Source organism: Leuresthes tenuis, unplaced genomic scaffold (assembly GCF_036924035.1).
Source record: "Leuresthes tenuis unplaced genomic scaffold, fLeuTen1.0.hap1 SCAF_6, whole genome shotgun sequence".
Lineage (NCBI taxonomy): Eukaryota > Metazoa > Chordata > Actinopteri > Atheriniformes > Atherinopsidae > Leuresthes > Leuresthes tenuis.
Genome location: NW_027325360.1, coordinates 6,051,899 through 6,069,215, shown reverse-complemented (window position 1 = coordinate 6,069,215; position 17,317 = coordinate 6,051,899). Strand labels below are relative to the sequence as shown.

At 36.8% G+C, this 17,317-nt stretch overlaps 2 protein-coding genes across 2 annotated transcripts in view; both read right to left on the bottom strand.

Annotated features, from left to right (window-relative positions):
* The window catches only part of bmp3 (bone morphogenetic protein 3), a 458,962-nt gene that overhangs the window by 2,858 nt on the left and 438,787 nt on the right, over window positions 1-17,317 (bottom strand). The gene's annotated exons all lie outside the window — the stretch shown is intronic.
* LOC140309463 (protein unc-13 homolog B-like) overlaps window positions 1-17,317 on the bottom strand; it is a 135,198-nt gene that overhangs the window by 83,466 nt on the left and 34,415 nt on the right. The window contains exons 7-8 of the mRNA XM_072387322.1: window positions 16,329-16,610; window positions 15,894-15,981 (exon numbers count right to left, since the gene is read on the bottom strand). Coding sequence (XP_072243423.1) covers window positions 15,894-15,981; window positions 16,329-16,610 — 370 coding nt within the window. The remainder of the gene's footprint in view (window positions 1-15,893; window positions 15,982-16,328; window positions 16,611-17,317) is intronic.

The following is a 17,317-nucleotide window of genomic DNA, read 5'->3' as shown; positions in this document are numbered from 1 at the left end:
AAAGCTCAGGCAAATGAGCACAGCCTTTGGCCTTGGACAAAGAAATCAGCCTGGAAGACGAAGCTCATTCTACTAAAACCCATTAATGCAGCAGATGAGTGGCACGAGAAAGCATGGTCACAAGCAGTATCCAACATAAAGGAGATTTAACTGCTTCCAGAGGCATAACTGTATCATGCTAACATTTATCATATATACATTATTATTGCACCTAACCACTATTACACAAAGAGCCAGTGAGTTAAAAAAAAGGCACACTTTCATGTGAAAAATTAATAAAAATGAGGCACCTGTTTTTATGTGACAAACATCCTCTCTAAAGCTAATTAAATATCATTTTAATGCAGCTGAGATGTTATGATAGGTTATGATAGGTGATGTATAGCAGTAGTGTTATATGTAATGGTTTTATAAACAGCTCCAAAATCAGTTTTTGTCACAGTTTAGGGTGTTCTTATGTTGGTTGTTCAATGAAAAGGAATTAACACGAAATATTATAGAAAATACAGAAACATGATCCTAAACACAGAAGTTTTACTTACTTGCTGCTAACTTGGCATTTACTGTGGAAATGGGAATGAGTGACAGTAACATAACTTAGCATTAATTAGGTCTTTATTTCCACACTGAACACAGTGAACTACCATAAATCGGGCTCATCTGCATAAATTTCTCAGCCGCAGAAACAGTTCAGCTGCTTAAAATAATACATGTTGATGATGTTTCATGGACAAACTAACAAGATATGCTTTTATTTTACAAGAAACTAATGCAGCATCCCTACCCTACAATCAAAAGAGAAAACAAGGAGAAGCAAACATCATCATCATCGTGAGGGAGAAAAGAAGAGAAAGCTCTGCAGCACTCAACAAGTGAGACAACAAATGCACATACAGGGCTGTTCTATCAACAGGGAATAGATAGAAAAATCTGAATAGTTAGTTTAACCAGTTGTTTAATAAATATTCAAGCCTTAACACAAGAACTTAAAATAAATAAATATTCAAATTGAATCCATTTATTCATCTTGCAAAGAGATAGTTATCATGAGCAGTAATCTTAAAAAACAAAAAAGTTCCCTCAGCGTGCAGCCATTTCTACCACAAAACTGCCAATTAGCAGAGGAATCCTTTCATCCATTAGCAGCCAAATTTAACATCCTCCTTTAATGAATAGACAAACAGCATTAGGAAATAGAAAAGAAACTGATAGTTATCGGATACAGCAGCTGGCAGAGCAGAAAAAAAACAACATCCACTATTGACTGCAATTAGCTTTAATCCCTGGAGCACTTAAGATGTGATATAAGTGATTAAATCACTGACAGAGATTAGTTCTTCCTATTTTTGGTTCACACTGGAACGTGTGCTTTTAAAAGGTGAAGTTTTTACTTCTCAGTGTTGTTATTCGTCCTCCTCTGCTTGTTGCATCCAGTGATTTTGTAATGAACAAGGTTTTAAATAAAATTGGATGGATTTAATGAAAAGATTCGCATAAAATACAGGGCCCTACACAACGTGTATTCAACTCAGAGTAATCTTGTTGTGGTTAACACAGAGCTACAATTCAGCTCAGGGAGAGAAGGCAGGCAAGCATCTAATTTAATACCGGCATCCAAGAGGGCATAAATGAGGACCCCTGCAATTCCTGTAAGACATACACACACACTTACACACAAGCTGCTCACAGGCCGGATTTCCATGGTGACTTTCAGCCAATGTCATGTAGCAACGAGACTTGGGTCCAAAAGAGGAGCTCTGTTGTTCGCATGCCGAGCAAAATCGTCAACACCAAAAATACGATTCTTTCTATTCAATCCTGCTTCACTTAATCTCATTTATGTTTCTCTTTTCTCTGATGTCTCCTTCACTTTCAACCCGCATCCCTTCACTGCAGTACTAACAGTGGATGAACAAGTCAAAGCGCTGAATAAGATGAAGTATGATTTAAAATGAATTTATTTTGAGCTAACTGACCCCCTGTCATCTTTTCGATCGTGGATTGGTAGTTTTATATAAAAGCAATTTAGTGATAACTGTAAATAAAACTGAAAATAAAATTACTTATAAAAAATTATTTTTAAAAATGTGTTCATTATGTGAAACAGGAATTAAAGCATTAATTAGTACATTTACTGTCTTATTTATGAATGATTTATATGCTTACCCTCCTAAAAGCTGATGGACTAAAGTCTTGTTAGTCTATTGTACAAAACAAGGGAGTATGAATTTTCTACTCACTCATCCAAACACTCGAAACAGCTAAAATACTCTGACCCACTGTATGCTGTGGTATTGACACCGAGCTGTCAATTTCAGATTTTTTAAATTTCTAGGATACATAGCTTTGATGGCTAACTTGTACAGCTTATCACACAGAGACTTGATTGGTTTGGCTTCTGGTGAATTTGGAGGCCAAATCAACACCTCAAACTATTTGTCAAGAAAGGAAGGGGGAGGGTGGGGTTGGCGGAAATGCCTAAATTCACTAGAGAAGGTCACCCTCTTCCAATGCTTCATGGTCCAGTTCAAATGTTCATGTGTCCATTTTAGGCACTGTTGGCCATGTGGACAAATCAACACGAGCATCTTGATTAGTCTACAGCAATGCAGCCACCTACATAACATACTGCAATGCACTGTGTGTTGTGACACCTTTCTATAAAAACGATTACTATTTTTTCCTCAACTTGGGCGACAAGTAACACTTCTGTTGGGTCGAACATAACAAACCAGCCTTCACTCCCCACACACACACACCTAGAACTTGGCAATCCAGGAGCCTGTGGACGATTTGTTTACCTTCCTTGGACCATTTTTGCTGGGTCATGCCTACTGCAGACCAGGATATCCCAGAAGAGCTGCAGTTGTGGAGATGGTATGACTCAGCTGTCTAGACATCACAATTATGCCCTTGTCAAAGCCACTCAAATCCTTGCACTTGGCCCTTTTGTCAACTTCAAATACAGAATGTTCACTTGCTTGACTAGCAATACTGCAGTAGATTTTTGAGAAAATCAGGTAGCTGCTAAGTAAGTGATGACTGTATGGAGGATTTCTAAATGGAGCAGCCTGGTTCTATCCGGTTGTACACAGTTCACTGACTTATTTGTTTATAAAAGAGAGAAATAACTCCCACCCATCCAAAGTCAGTTCACATCTGAGCTACTGAGATAATTTCTCCACAGTAGCACCAGTAATGCAATGAAGCAGCAAGAGTGGTTTTTGTTTTTGACTTACTGAATATTCATGAACTGTTTATTAAAACATCTGTATAATATGGGAAGAATTCTTTTTTCAATTGTGAGCATGAAATATTGGTTGATTGGTTGCAAGACTTGTACTGTGTGTGTGTGTGTGTGTGTGTGTGTGTGTGTGGGGGGGGGGGGGGGGGGATTGGTGGATGTACTCCCTCCATATCCACGTATCCAATTATCTCTGCATGCCCTCTTTTTCAATAATTATCACTCTCTCCATCCCACTCTGTCAAAACTGCAATTGTAATTTTCATTCGTGCCGTCTTCTGTGTTTGTCTTGATCTTGAGCTTCGTTTCACATCACTTTGCTCTTCATCTATCTAAAAGGAGGCTTGCTTTTCTGAGCCTATAACATTCTCACCAATCAAGGTCTGATGTGAAGTTTTGTGCTTCTACTAAAGCAAAGGTAATATGTCCAAACATTTCCCAGAGGAGAGAGTAAAAGGTTTTTACTTTTCATTTACTTTGTTTGCTCTCTCTTTAATCAAGACCTAAGTTCAAATAATAAATCGATTTTTCTATAATTAATCAACTATAATTACTGAACACTCCAAAGCACACTTAAGTTTTCATGCCCATAATTTTGTGTGATGATAATTAATTTTTTAAGGCTGCAGGTTTAATTCTGGTCAGATAAAGTCTAATTTTGCTTGGCTTTTCATTTTTTCTTTCTTGTACAAAATACAATTTTGCGTATCATTCTGGGATATATAGTTTTGGGATAAGACCACCAAAGACCACTCTTTTTGGCCTTTGGGTCTTCCACTCAGTAATCTGTCCATGGACAGGTGCTCTGGCTCCAGTGGCAGATTATACTAAAAAGGTGTTAGTCGCTCTGTTTGCATCATGAGACTTCAGCTCAATAGTTGAAACAACAACCGTACCGTTAACAACGTCCTCTGTTTCTCTTCCTGCTATTCGTGCTTTCTCCCTCAACTCTCCTCGTACTCTTCATCTTCTCATCTCCCTTCCCACAATCCTCTTTGGCTTTCCCCCCAGCCCTCGACTGTTGGTTTTGATTTCTGCCAGTTTGAGAGAGAAATTTCATCTCTGGTTGCATAAGTGAATATCTCTGTGTGCATGTGTGAGTCAGCAATTGTTGTAGTATTTCAAAGTACAAAGGAAAAGATCCATTCCAAAAAAATGTAGTATGATGTTTGCTATTGCTATTGCTTTTGAATTGAATAAATCCTGTTTTGAGCCCCCTTTTAGCAGCATAGCCTTATATATTAGTGCCCTGTAAAAGCAGAGTATGTGATTCCGGCTGACATCTGGCTGTTGAGTGCAATATAAACACTTTTGATCAACATCCTGTCTGCAGCTGACACAAGTTTTAATTAGCTCCAGCTAAGTTTGGCATCAATGGGAACAATCGTTAAAGGTAGTTTTATACATCTGGAGACAGGATGAGGAAGGAAAGTAACATCCTTATCCTTTGGGGCTTTTTTTTTTTTTTTTAAAAGGTATTCTAAGACATGACTTCACATTGCTGTGGATGAATGCTAATCATTAATCACTAAATGTAAAACATGAGTCAATATGTGAATATCTGAATAAACGCTGTGACACAACAAGAAGCATGAAAACCATAAAAAATTGTGATAAAGATCAAAGGATGACGAGTACAAAACTTATTTCATGTTTTGCCGTAAGACTGGGTTGTCTGGTCAGTAAAGCTGAAGCTGAAATAAACTGGTAGAGTTTATCTTTAAATAGAGTAAAAGGAAAGTCATGATTACACATTACATGTGATTAACTTGTCTTCTACCATTTTAAATTAAAATAGTGAAATATCTTTATACCTTCAATATACCTTTTAAGGTACATTACATCATTAACTTATGTTAAAACCATCCACATGTGTCAGATGTTAAGACCTAAACTGGGTTTATTTGTAACTGGCCCGAAAAAACAAAAGAATGTAGAATATTTCAGCCTCTTTCAGAAGTCCTCTGTTCAGAGATCATGACAGCGATTTCAAAAAACAAAACTGTTTTGCCCTGAAACCTATACAAGCAGCCTTTTAAGATGCTGTTTGTCAGTGAGTGAACAAAGCAATTTGAAATTTCTCTTCACCCTAGCAATCCAAATTCATTTCACAAGATGGAAATAAAACTCTTATCTTTGGTTGCATGTGGACGCACAAACACATTCACATAACTGAGGCTTTTACCATGAGGACCTAATGGACGGATAAATACTTAGAAGTGCTCTCAGAGAAATTTAAAGGCAACATCGCAATCGGAAGAAGGATTCAACAAATAGGGTGATGAATCTTCTTCAGGCTCAGACTGCCCATTTTGTCTGACACTGCAATAAGGGATATAGCCGTTTTGTCAGATTGCTTTCTGTATTCACTAGTAAAGCAGTTGCAATATTTTCACCCCCTTCCCACCAATCCCCTTTGCTTTTAAGAAATAGTTTTGACATTTATACAGGAGAAACGGTAGATGATGGATGGATGGATGGATGGATGGATGGATGGATGGATGGATGGATGGATGGATGGATGGATGGATGGATGGATGGATGGATGGATGGATGGATGGATGGATGGATGGATTTTGTAAACGTTGCTAGTTTGATTTTTTAAAAATCTGGCTGCTACACACACACCTCTAAAACTTACACAAATCATTTATCATTCATAAAACATTCATCTACTCTGTACATGAGAAGGAATAGAGTGGCCTTCTGCTGTTTCTACCATATAACCTGTGATCTGAAGTTTTAGTGGAGGACGACAGAGACACATGGGGTGAAAAATTATGCAGGCAGACAATTTACCATGTGGCCAACTGTCACGGTGCAGTCACCTTGATGACTTTATTGTAAATATCATGGCATAAGTATTAAAAGAGAATTCACATATAAGATGTAAGATAAGTTCTACGTGCCAAGCAAAAAAAAAAGTGATAGTGTCATAGTGTACATTGTGTGCAGACTTAATGTTTTCAGTTCACCGCATATGAAAACTTTACTCAAGTGTTAACTGATAAATTGGTCATATGTACAGTAACATTTGCTACTTATTTTAACATATTACTGCTACTGAATTAAAAAGAAATAACCATGTTTTAATAAAAAACTGATTCAACTCAGTACTTCCGTTTCTGCCAAGACATCGCCCTAAATGTTGCACACTGGAACTTGAACAGATTAACAGGTTATTGCATTCTATGCTGCACACAGTGTTTCTTCTTTAGGCAGCTGCATCTGTGATTTGATCTGAGGTGTTGACCCCACAACAGATTTTTTTCACACAGCTGCTGGTCTGTTTACTTAGTTTCTGTTAGGCATATGACAAGTTGCATCTGGATGTTTTAAAGTTGCAGTGAGCTAATGTTAGTTTGACATTAATCGTGGGACTGATGTGTTTGTCACTGTGCCTCTGCTGGCTAAAATGCTTTCACTGCTGTGCAGAAATAGATCAATAAAAAGAGATAAATTGGGATATGTGCTTGTTCCTGCTAAGACTGCCTGGGGCCCAAGTTCTGGTGCTTCATAACACCCCATAACACTATGTTCCATACAAGAAAGAGAATTAAGATGTCATGAAATACTAAGGAATGAATAGGTGTTTGTTCATTGTGGGACTCCGAACAGTATTTCTAGTTGTGGACTATAAACACGAACTAGTTCAGTTTGAATCTCTATGGACTGAACTTAAAACCATTTCTTGTAAACTTTCACAACATTTTGTGGTTTATTTCATAAGAAAATCAACTAGTAATGGCTTCAATGTTTCATTGGTTGTAATGACTGCGCAGGAGATTCCTTTTAACTAACCACATAATAATGTGAATTCAAATAAGAAAATCATTAAATAAATGCATTGCATTTGCAAATGTTTATGGTGATAAATCATCCAGTTTCTGTGATTTTTAGGTACTGAAATGAAGTGATTTAACAGCAGAAACACAGAAAAAACTCAACTTGCATAATCTACTTCTGCACATCTTTGTGCTAATTTTGCTGTAGTCACAGTTTCCTCATCCTCAACTGGTACAAAAACAGTACATTATAGTCCTCATTAAAGCTCCCTCAGAAACTGGGTATTCAGACATATATTCAGCGTTTGAAACATACTGAGCATACACAACAGAGGATTTATTATATCTCTTATCTCATCACAGTTATAGTCCACCATAAATTACAAGAAGTCGAGCCACTGGTTCAGATATCAAAGCACAAATGACAAGATTTCAACAGACTGAGCTGAGCTTTTAAAAGAATTAAAAGATTGGAGAATAACAAAATATTTGACTGCTGCTGCAGAATTACTTAGAGGTCTTTTTTTTCTTTATCCCTATTCAGTCACACTATATTTATTCTAAAAAGCACAACAGTGTATAGTATTAATATTTTATATCTGTATCAGAACTCGCACATAAAGACAATGTTGATGGCAGCAACTTCTAAATCTCCTGTTAATTTTTTTTTCTTTGCTCACACAGTGGACCATGTTCATGTTAATGCTTTCATCTTTAGGTCATGTGCAGTATTGTGTGTCATTTATATTGTTGTCTTTAATACCTGCCCTGATTTTGTCAATTTTTGTTCCTTTTAAAGGGTTAGGGTGAAATTAAGTGTCTTTTCATGGCACAGAAACAAACCCTGAATAATAAATAGATTAAAACCAAGTTTTTCTACAGATCATGTAATTTTCCAACACAAGAAAAGCACTGGCTCAAATCAAACAATTTTTATGGCATTTAAAATCTAGATAAACAGTATAATTAATGGTATTTTCATTCATTAATTTAAAGGGCCAGTTACACATTACCAAAAAAAGTTTTAAGGAAACTTACAAAATTAGATATCTGATGTTTTGAGGAGGAAAAAACAAACATTTTTAACATATAAGTCTGGAAAACCTTAAGAACGTAAGTCATAAAGAGTAACTTCAATCCTATGCACTACTGTTGTTCAGGGATAATGATAACATGTCTTGTTTCTTATGAAAAAAACAGCTTATGATATCAAAAAAGCTGCAGAAGAACTAGTGAAAGACACCAATTTACATATCAGCTCATATTGAAGGCTGAAAATCAAAAACTCAATGCTGATGATGATTGATAGAGACTACAGTATCTACAATTTATCTCCAAATACACACCACCATGTGCAGAAATGGCAGTTTAATCATATACAAATGTAAGGTTGTGTTTCCATAGAAATGTGATATTGTTGCCATGATACAAAGCTTGCTACAGAAACAAAGGTACTATTTTTATTTTAATGACTGCTGGCCAATGGCAAACCTGGAGCAATACCCTCCTTCCAAGCATGAACAACAAAGACAGGAATGTTTATACTTGCATGAGATATTTAAAAATTGTACTGGTAGCATTGAATAGTCTTGTAAAAACTTATATCTGAACATGGAGGAAAAGCACACAAATGATTGATTATGCTGAAGTAAGGTCCCACTACAGAAAGTGATTTCTGAAATGAAAAAAAAAAAAACTACACCCATGAAGAGGGACCATAAGTTTGTGTGTGAAGAAGTTCCTAATAGGCTTTCTACCCATCAAGACAGTAAATTCAAAGTGCCCATTAGTGAATATTAGACTAAACAGTAAAAGTGACTCCAAACATCTCTCAGTCATGCTGGCTTGGATATTACAATATAACAAAAAACAGGCTGCCATTGTCATTGTCTGACTCAGTATGCTACCAACTCAGACAATGATTATCTTTCACCTTGACCACTCCATGCTCCTCTCGCAGCATGCACAGTGAAACTCCTACAGGCGATCTAGATTGTGTCTGGTGTTGGATCAATTTAGAAAGGAAATTTCTCTTCATTACTTATTAAACTTGAACTGGGTGCACTGCTCTGAATCAAATTCAAGTCAATATTTTTGCCAACACTCAGCCAACACTATTTCTGCACTCAGCTTTCTATACTCAATCATCCCGGCTAATCATTGCCATTGTCATTTCACGATGGCGGAACAAGCTACCAAATGTTATTAGAGCAGTAGTGTACCTCTTTGCCTTCAAGAGCACTATGGAAGCTTATCTCCTTAGCATAAAACCTCCTCTCCAAAGACCTCTAACACACCTAACTCCCACATACTTTATTCGTTGTTTACTGTTCTATAAGTAGTCCATACTGTAAAAAGATTCCGAACTTACAAAAACAGTTTCTTCTCCAGGCCATCACACTAATGAACACTTGATCAGTCACCCAGTGTCAGTAACCCCCTGACTCCAAAATCAATCATTCACCTTGCACTTTATGTGTCTCATAATGTCATATCATGCTCAGTATGCTCAATATACTGCCTGTACATAAATGAACAGCATAATCCTCACTGTAAATAATATAACATGTATATACTGGAATATATAGGCCAGACCTCTGAACACTTCACTCATTTATTTTTATACCTTTCTATAACTTATTGTTTTTTGTTGTCCTTGTTCTTTCTAGTTGAATGTTTGTTATGTTATGTTTATGTACATCGTGAGCTAAGAAAGAAAATTGTGTGTTCACATACTTTGCCAATAAAGCTGATTCAGTTCACTTCAGTTACTGTACTGAAGCTTGAATGTTGCTGAACAAATGAGAATCACTTTACATTAAATAATCTGCTCCATGACCAGATGCAAATGTAGAGAAACATGAGGTGATAAGGGATTCTGAGCATATGATCAGAAACATAAAGTGACTCTTAATAATCATGAGCAACAATTACAATTTTAACCTCAATTTCAAGGAGAACAATCACTCCAGCCGTATCAGGCCGACGTTTTTCGTATGACTATATTGTAGAGAAAAACGAGAAGTGAGAGAGAAAAATACAATTGAATACATTAATAGGATGAGGATTCTCTTTTTTCACTGGTCTACAGTCTACTGATTTGTTGTATAAGACTGAAATATGACTAATCCTCTTTTAGGCTTTTAAAACTAAATGTACCAACCACATTTACAGAAAAGGTGGGTAGTTTTCTAAAATAAATCAATAAATCAATAAAAAAATCCTAAACAAGTTGATTAGTTTAAACCTTTTTTTACACAGCAATGTCTAAAGAAATTATTTTCTGTCTTCACTACCCAAATTTCAATTTAATCAATTAAAAAAAAATCTGATATACTAATTCAGAATTTGATGCCAGTAAAACAAAGTTTGAATAGTCTTGTTTACCAGTGTGTTCCATCAGTTTTATTTAAATGACACTTGTAAATTATTTGGGAACTGAGGATTTATTAATTATAGTTTTTCAGAGGAAACTGTGGCCATTCTTGCTGACTATGCAATCTCAGCTGCTCAACAGTCCATGGTTGTTGTCTGATTCTCCTCCTCATGATGCTCCATGCATTTTCAAAAGGAGACAGATCTGAACTGCAGGTAGGCCAGTCAAGCACACACAATCTGTGTCAAGGAAGCCGTACTGTTAGAGGTTGTGTCGAATGAGGTCTGATATTGTTCTGCTGAAATAACCACTGACCTCCGAGGAGAAGGCCTCACCTTGATGGTAGCAATGTGTCTCAAAAATTCCAATATACACCTCTGCATCAGTTGTACCGTCACACATATTCAAGTAGTATATGCCATGGGCTCTATCATAAACCTGGCTTTTTCACTGCTCACTCATAACAGCCTGGATAGTTTTTTTTGTGTGTATTTATACACGTAGAAGACAGTTTTCCCAAAATCAGCTGACACATGGGCTCACCTGACCACAGAACACATGTGCGCTGCCTTTCTGTCCATCTGAGATTAGCTTGTGACCAGAGAACTTGGCGGTGTTTCTGCACAGAGTTGATTTATGGCTTTTTTATGGCTCCTTGTGTTACAGTTTTTAGGTTTCATTTCTGAATGCCAAGGTGGACTATGTTGAGAGAAAATGTTTCCAAAGTCCTCCTGAGCCCATTTCGTTTTAATTATTATGATGCCATAATGGTTTTTAAGTGCGGCCTGAGGGGTCAAAGGTTAAGCATATTCAACAGCTGTTTCCATCTTTGGTTTTAACTTACTGAGAATTCCCCCAGACTCCTGAATCTTATTATGCTCTGTAGATATTGAAAGACCACAGTTCTTTACAGTCTTGGGACCTTGGGATAAACATTCTCTGACTCTGATTCTCTGACAGAGTTTGGCACATAGTGGTGAGACATGACCCATCTGGATGCTCCTTTTATAACCAATCCTGACACCCTCACCTGACACCAATTGGTCTTTTTTTGTAAAATTTTCTAGAATGCTGATTATTTTCTAGAAACCTTTCTGCCTCAACTTATTTTGAGTGTTTCTGGTCAAATTCTGAATTTAGTTTATATAGTTGGTCTGGTTTATATTTTCAAAATACAACAGACTTGGTCATTGATGATGCTGAAGATCATTTCTTTATATCTGTATTTGTTCAATAAAGTTTTGAACAAACCAACAAATTAGAGATTAAATTTTTGTTGCATATTAGAAAACTTATAAACATCAATTGAATGTGGAGGTTGGCGGTTGTCTGTCATTTATATGACTGTTGAACAAAGACGCAGAAAAAACTCTCTTCGATAAAGAAGGTTTAGTAAACACTGGTTTGTTGATTTGAAGACACGCTGGTCTTCAAAGACTCAGAACCAAAAATCCCATTTTTTAAAGCTGCATTAAATCCCAAAACATACTGAACAAAACCCCCAAACTAAACTGAACATATAGATATAACAAAAATACTTGTTTAATTGTTTATGAAAGGGGAGGTATCTGTATGTCTTCCTCTCTGAGTTGCAAAAGATCAAAGGTGACAAAAAGAAATGATCTCTCATTGAGAAGCTGCTTGAGATGGCAAGAACTAATTATTCTGTCAGATCTGCATTGAAGTGGTCTTCAGCAGGTGCTGGGCAGGACTCATCACCTGCATGGAGGTGGCAAACTTATTTCATGTCTCTTTATTCTGTTTGTACAGATCAGTTCAGCCAGGAAGAAATAACACAAATGACAGACAACTCCTCAAAAACAAAGATCAACTAGATAGTTCTAGTTCTAGTTTTTGTACCATACAGAGACACAAACATAGTGTCACATGAGTAGTATAATCTGAGGCTTGAGTCTATTAGTATGACTGAGAATTATTAAAAAAGTGCAACACAGGGAAAGCAGTGGGATGTACATACCCATTGTTCTTAATTTGATACTGAAACTTATAGTTGCATTACATGCATGTAGCAGACAGTTTTATCTAAAGGGACTTACAAGTGACAAACTTGCTCAAAGACACCTCGACATGTAAATGGGAAAGTTGGGGAATGAACTGAATCTTCTGATTGAGAGACGATCACCCTCTCTCCCGAGCTACAGCCACTATATTGCAACTATATTATATTGTAATAGCAGAAAATACTCTGCTATTACAAATACTGTACTTTTTAAAATAGTATTCCTATGTGAAAATAAATATAGAAGAAAAAAAACAGGAAAAGCAGCTGGAAGAACATCTAATCTTCCACCACCAGTGGTTTGACTGGCTAAACAGTAAGGCATGTCAGAACCCCCCCCCCCCCCCCCTTCCTTGTTTAACACACCTGTCAGCAGAAACTGAATTCTGCTTCAGAGGAAATATTGCCGAGATTCAGCCTTATAGTCGGTTAAGCACCAAAATACATATCATACCAAAATACAACAGCATATATGCTGTTGGTAATTTCTTGTTAGCTTCTTACTAGCAGTAGCTGACAGAGCTCTGGTGGTTTGTATTCAGAAATTTGATTTTCAATTTATAGTCCATCTGTAGTGGAGGTTTAAGGTTTCTTTTCTGATAGCAGAGCTGAGTAAATGAACATAGTAAAAACATCTCACAAAAATGAAATGTTGACAAGGACTCACATTTTAGGGGATAAAAACGAGAGAAAAACAAAGTTTTGAGTGGACAAAACCTTAAAGATTTAAAGATCAATTGTACAACCTCTGAAAACTACTGGGTGTCCCACTATGGCAGCAGACAAAACAGATAAAACCAAACATGAAAACTGACTTGTACAAGTCTTTTTTGGGGGAAAAATCTATAAGCAAGTCTGGCAGTTCACATTCTCTGTAGTGCCCGGCTGGGACTTATATGCATTAACAAGCATGTGATGCAGCGCAGACCAGACAAACTCAATTTTCACCAGACACTGAATGTGCCCAGAGATAAGAAAAATATCACACTGCAATATCTTTACTTTGCAAACACGTTAGGTGCTGTATTTCACATACAGTAAATCTAATCTTCAATAAGCATTTTGGAATAGCTGGAATGTCCTGATGCCAAATTAGACTTAATTAAACAAAAAGTTGGATATTATATGTATAGAACAAAACAAAAAAGTGCAGCTTGCTTTCGAAGTGGTTCAAGAGATGAAATGATAAGAAAATAACTTTTACCCAATAATCAATTTTTTTCTATCTTATTGAATAAAACTGTTTTTGGGCCAAAAAAGTACAAATGAGGCAATATAAAAGCCCACTGGTTCAGGCAAATGCAGCATGGGAGCAAATCCCATAAACCAGTGAGGCCCTGATTTGATTACCATCATTTAGAATCGTTACTTTCTCTTCCCTTTTGCCAATATTTTCTATCTCCCCACTGCTTGTTTTCCACAATTATGTTAAATGGCATGGAAAGAAGAGAAAAAAGAAGATATGAAAAATCATGCAGGAAGGCTCCATGATAGAGATTCTTAGTGCCTATAGATTTAACTATACCTCTGTAGAAGCATTAATTCCATCTGAGCATCTGATGTTCTCTTAACAGAGAACCAGCTTGTGTCAGGGTGCATGAAGTTGACCTATTTCTCAAAAGAGTATTCTGATTAATAACTGACACCCCATCACCGTCAGAAAAAAGGCATGCTTGGGAGATAAGTGATAAATAATTCAACACTTTATTGGTCCCTGTAGGAATCCTGTAGTTCCATTCAGCCACATGCAGGTTGGCATACGGGGTCAGCTGCAACACACCAGAGACTCTGTGCCATGCTTAAGGACTCGGTTACTTGTACCTGCTGGTGAGTCCATGCTTCCAGATGAGCAATCTCAATAATGCAAGGCCCTGTTGAGATTAAATTCCTCTCAGTGTTTCATTTGTTTGCCTCTTATACTCAAGAAACAAATACGTTTAAGAACCCATCTCAGCAGATTCTAATTTAAAATCAAAATGGATACGAGAGATTCCATTGATTTTCAAGAGCATGGAAGTGGTCAGGAAGCACAGGCAAAAAAAATTACACATGGGTCTAGGCTTACAGATAATTATGTAAGTAGGACTAATCATATGAGCCAATGGGATGGGAAGGTGGTTGCTATTGGTGTTCAAAGAGAATGTGAGCAAGTCTGTGTAATTGTGGTGAGCTTAGACAGATCAATTTTAAAAAGCTAATAAAAAGCAGATTAGAATAGATGAAAGCAAATGTTTTTTAAAGATCTATTTCAGCGAATGTCTTCTACCACTTCGAACAATGGTCATCTGCATGTAACCAAAACCTGCTGAAACATGACTGGTTGACAACAGAGTCGAGAAAGCTTCTGTCTAAAAGCAGTCTTGTTCCTCACCAACAGATTATGCAAATCCTTGTGAAAGATTGAGACTCGGTAGTAGGGTTAAAGTTAAAATCATAACTAAATGGCTGATTGGAATGTAGACTACAGTTCAACATTTTTACAATTTGTGCAACAAAAGTTGCAAATAAATTTGCATAAATAAATAAACTAGATTATATACATTCAATATATGATAAACTAGTGGGTGGGCAAGGACTGAAAATTGACTTACTGTATTAGCATTAGCCTACAAAACAAGACTCCTCATCATCACTCACCTTCTCAGATTCCACCCAAGGAGCCAATATTTACAGCATTCAGCCTTCATTTTGTCAGACGTTAAGTCAACATCTAGTGTATTCAAAAACTTTTTCAAAATTGTTTAGCTTGTTGTTCTGATATTTTCCTACATGAATTTTTTCTTTTTTTAATGTATATTCAACCATTCAAGCCTTTAGAGTAAGCTGGTTGAACGTAGCTGACATTTTTTCATGATAACACACACACACACACCAAAGAGAAGTAAATTAAGTAAAGTAAAAGTAAAGTTTGCAATGAGTCACGCAATGAGTTTTAAAAAAGAAAAAAGAAAAAGAATCAAAAACAGGCCACAAAAAGTATAATATTTGCAGTACTTAGAAAGACTCCTGTCGACAGTAAATCACCCCCGTGTGGCTGCTTCTATTATCTGGGACCTATTTCAACTTGCAGCACCATGACGTCTGCAACAGCAGAGTGACAGCCAGATCTGAAGCAGCTACTGATAAAATGTGGATTTCCAGATCAAAGAGGAAATCCTTGAGGGGCACAAAATTGGTGCACATTAATTTGGCATGACTGGAAACTCAACCAACCCATAGGGAAGAAGAGACAGAGAAAGGATCATGACACAGGGGAAAGAACAGCAATGTCAATGTGCCTGCCTGTGTCCACGTATGTATAGAATTATACAGTAACACTTATGTACATGTCTAGTATTTATAGTAAAACGTATACCAGGTAATTGTGTGAGTGTGTGTGCATGTGTGTAACTGTGTATTAGTGTGCAACAGAGAGACACAGGCAAAGGGAGGACAGCAGCAGAGAGCAGAGAAAACCAGTCTTCCTACCTCAATAAGCTTCACTCTCACTTTGTTGTATGCTTTTAACCAGCGAACTTTAGACGGAGAGCAGAGAGGAGGGCCATCCTCGAAGAAACTGGGGAAGATCAAGAAGAGATCAATCAATTCAAAAGAACAAGCGAAGAGGACAGAGATGACTAAACACAAAAATGAAAGAATCTTGTAGTCATGACAACATGTAAAGATCAACTCACTTTTTTTTTTTTTAAATCAGTTTCCTGCAACACACTGGCGGTCTTCGTTTCACATGTCTTTATATTTGGTTAGCAGTGTTCTTTTTTCAAGGGTAGCCATGAGTGCAACAAGCATATAAGCTCCTATTGGCTTTCTACAATCATATCTTTAAGAATAAAGTCAATATAATTATTTCAATTCTTAAAATTGATGTGACTTTAAATGTAAAAACCCACATTGATTACATACCTGGATTCAATCTGATTCTTGTTGTCATAGCCTTCCAAGGTTGGCTTGGGAAGAATGACCGAAGAGTCCTTCAAATCTTTGTTGGAACCAGGCTCTGGAGGCGCATGCACCTCCTTTTCAAGCTCATCTTCATTCCAGTTAGAGGACTGGCTTCGGAGAGGGGGGCGAGGGTCACTGGGGAGGCAAGATTCTGGAAGCTGGCGCTCCTCAGGCTCAGAGCTGAGCTGGGAGCTGATGGGGCTGAGGTTGCCAGATGAATCAAAGTGACTGCTGTTTGGTGGGCTGCAGGAGAGTGAAACTGTTATTTAGAATACTATGGTGATTTGTTGTATAAAATGAAAGGTTTTATTCCAAAATTCAGTTAAAAAAAGAAAACACTTCTTTGAATTGGAAATGAGTTAGCTGGAATTTTGGAATGAAACATTTCAATTCAAGACAAGTAAACTAAAATATTGCAAGGAGAATATGAAGCTATGGGACAAAAATAAATCCAAATATTACATTTACAGAGGGAAGGATGGACAGTCAAAAGGGTTTATTAATTCAAGTTCTGTTTCAGGAAATATTAGGCTTACGAAACCATCTGTTTTCCAAAACTTAACCAAGTAATTTTTGTGTCTTTGCTAGATTTTTTACTAATCCAAACCAAACAGACTGAAGCATAAGTAATAAGCATAAGTAATAATACATCAAGATATAAGGCTAGAGAGTGAAGCCTCCATCAAACCAGTCCTTTGGCTAAAATCATTATATCGTAATTGGAACACATTATGTAGCAACCCAATCATGCTTATTTCTGAGATCAGGCTTATGCCTTTTATATTTACCTTTTATATTTACCAACAATAGCACATTTGGAAGGTGTTTAAGATAATAAATGTGCATTTCTTGTTATATCTTTAACTTCTAACGTCTTTAAACAAAAAGATTATACACTGTCTTAAAGTGGACACACTGCCACCCTACACAATAAAAAGCATCAGTGACTA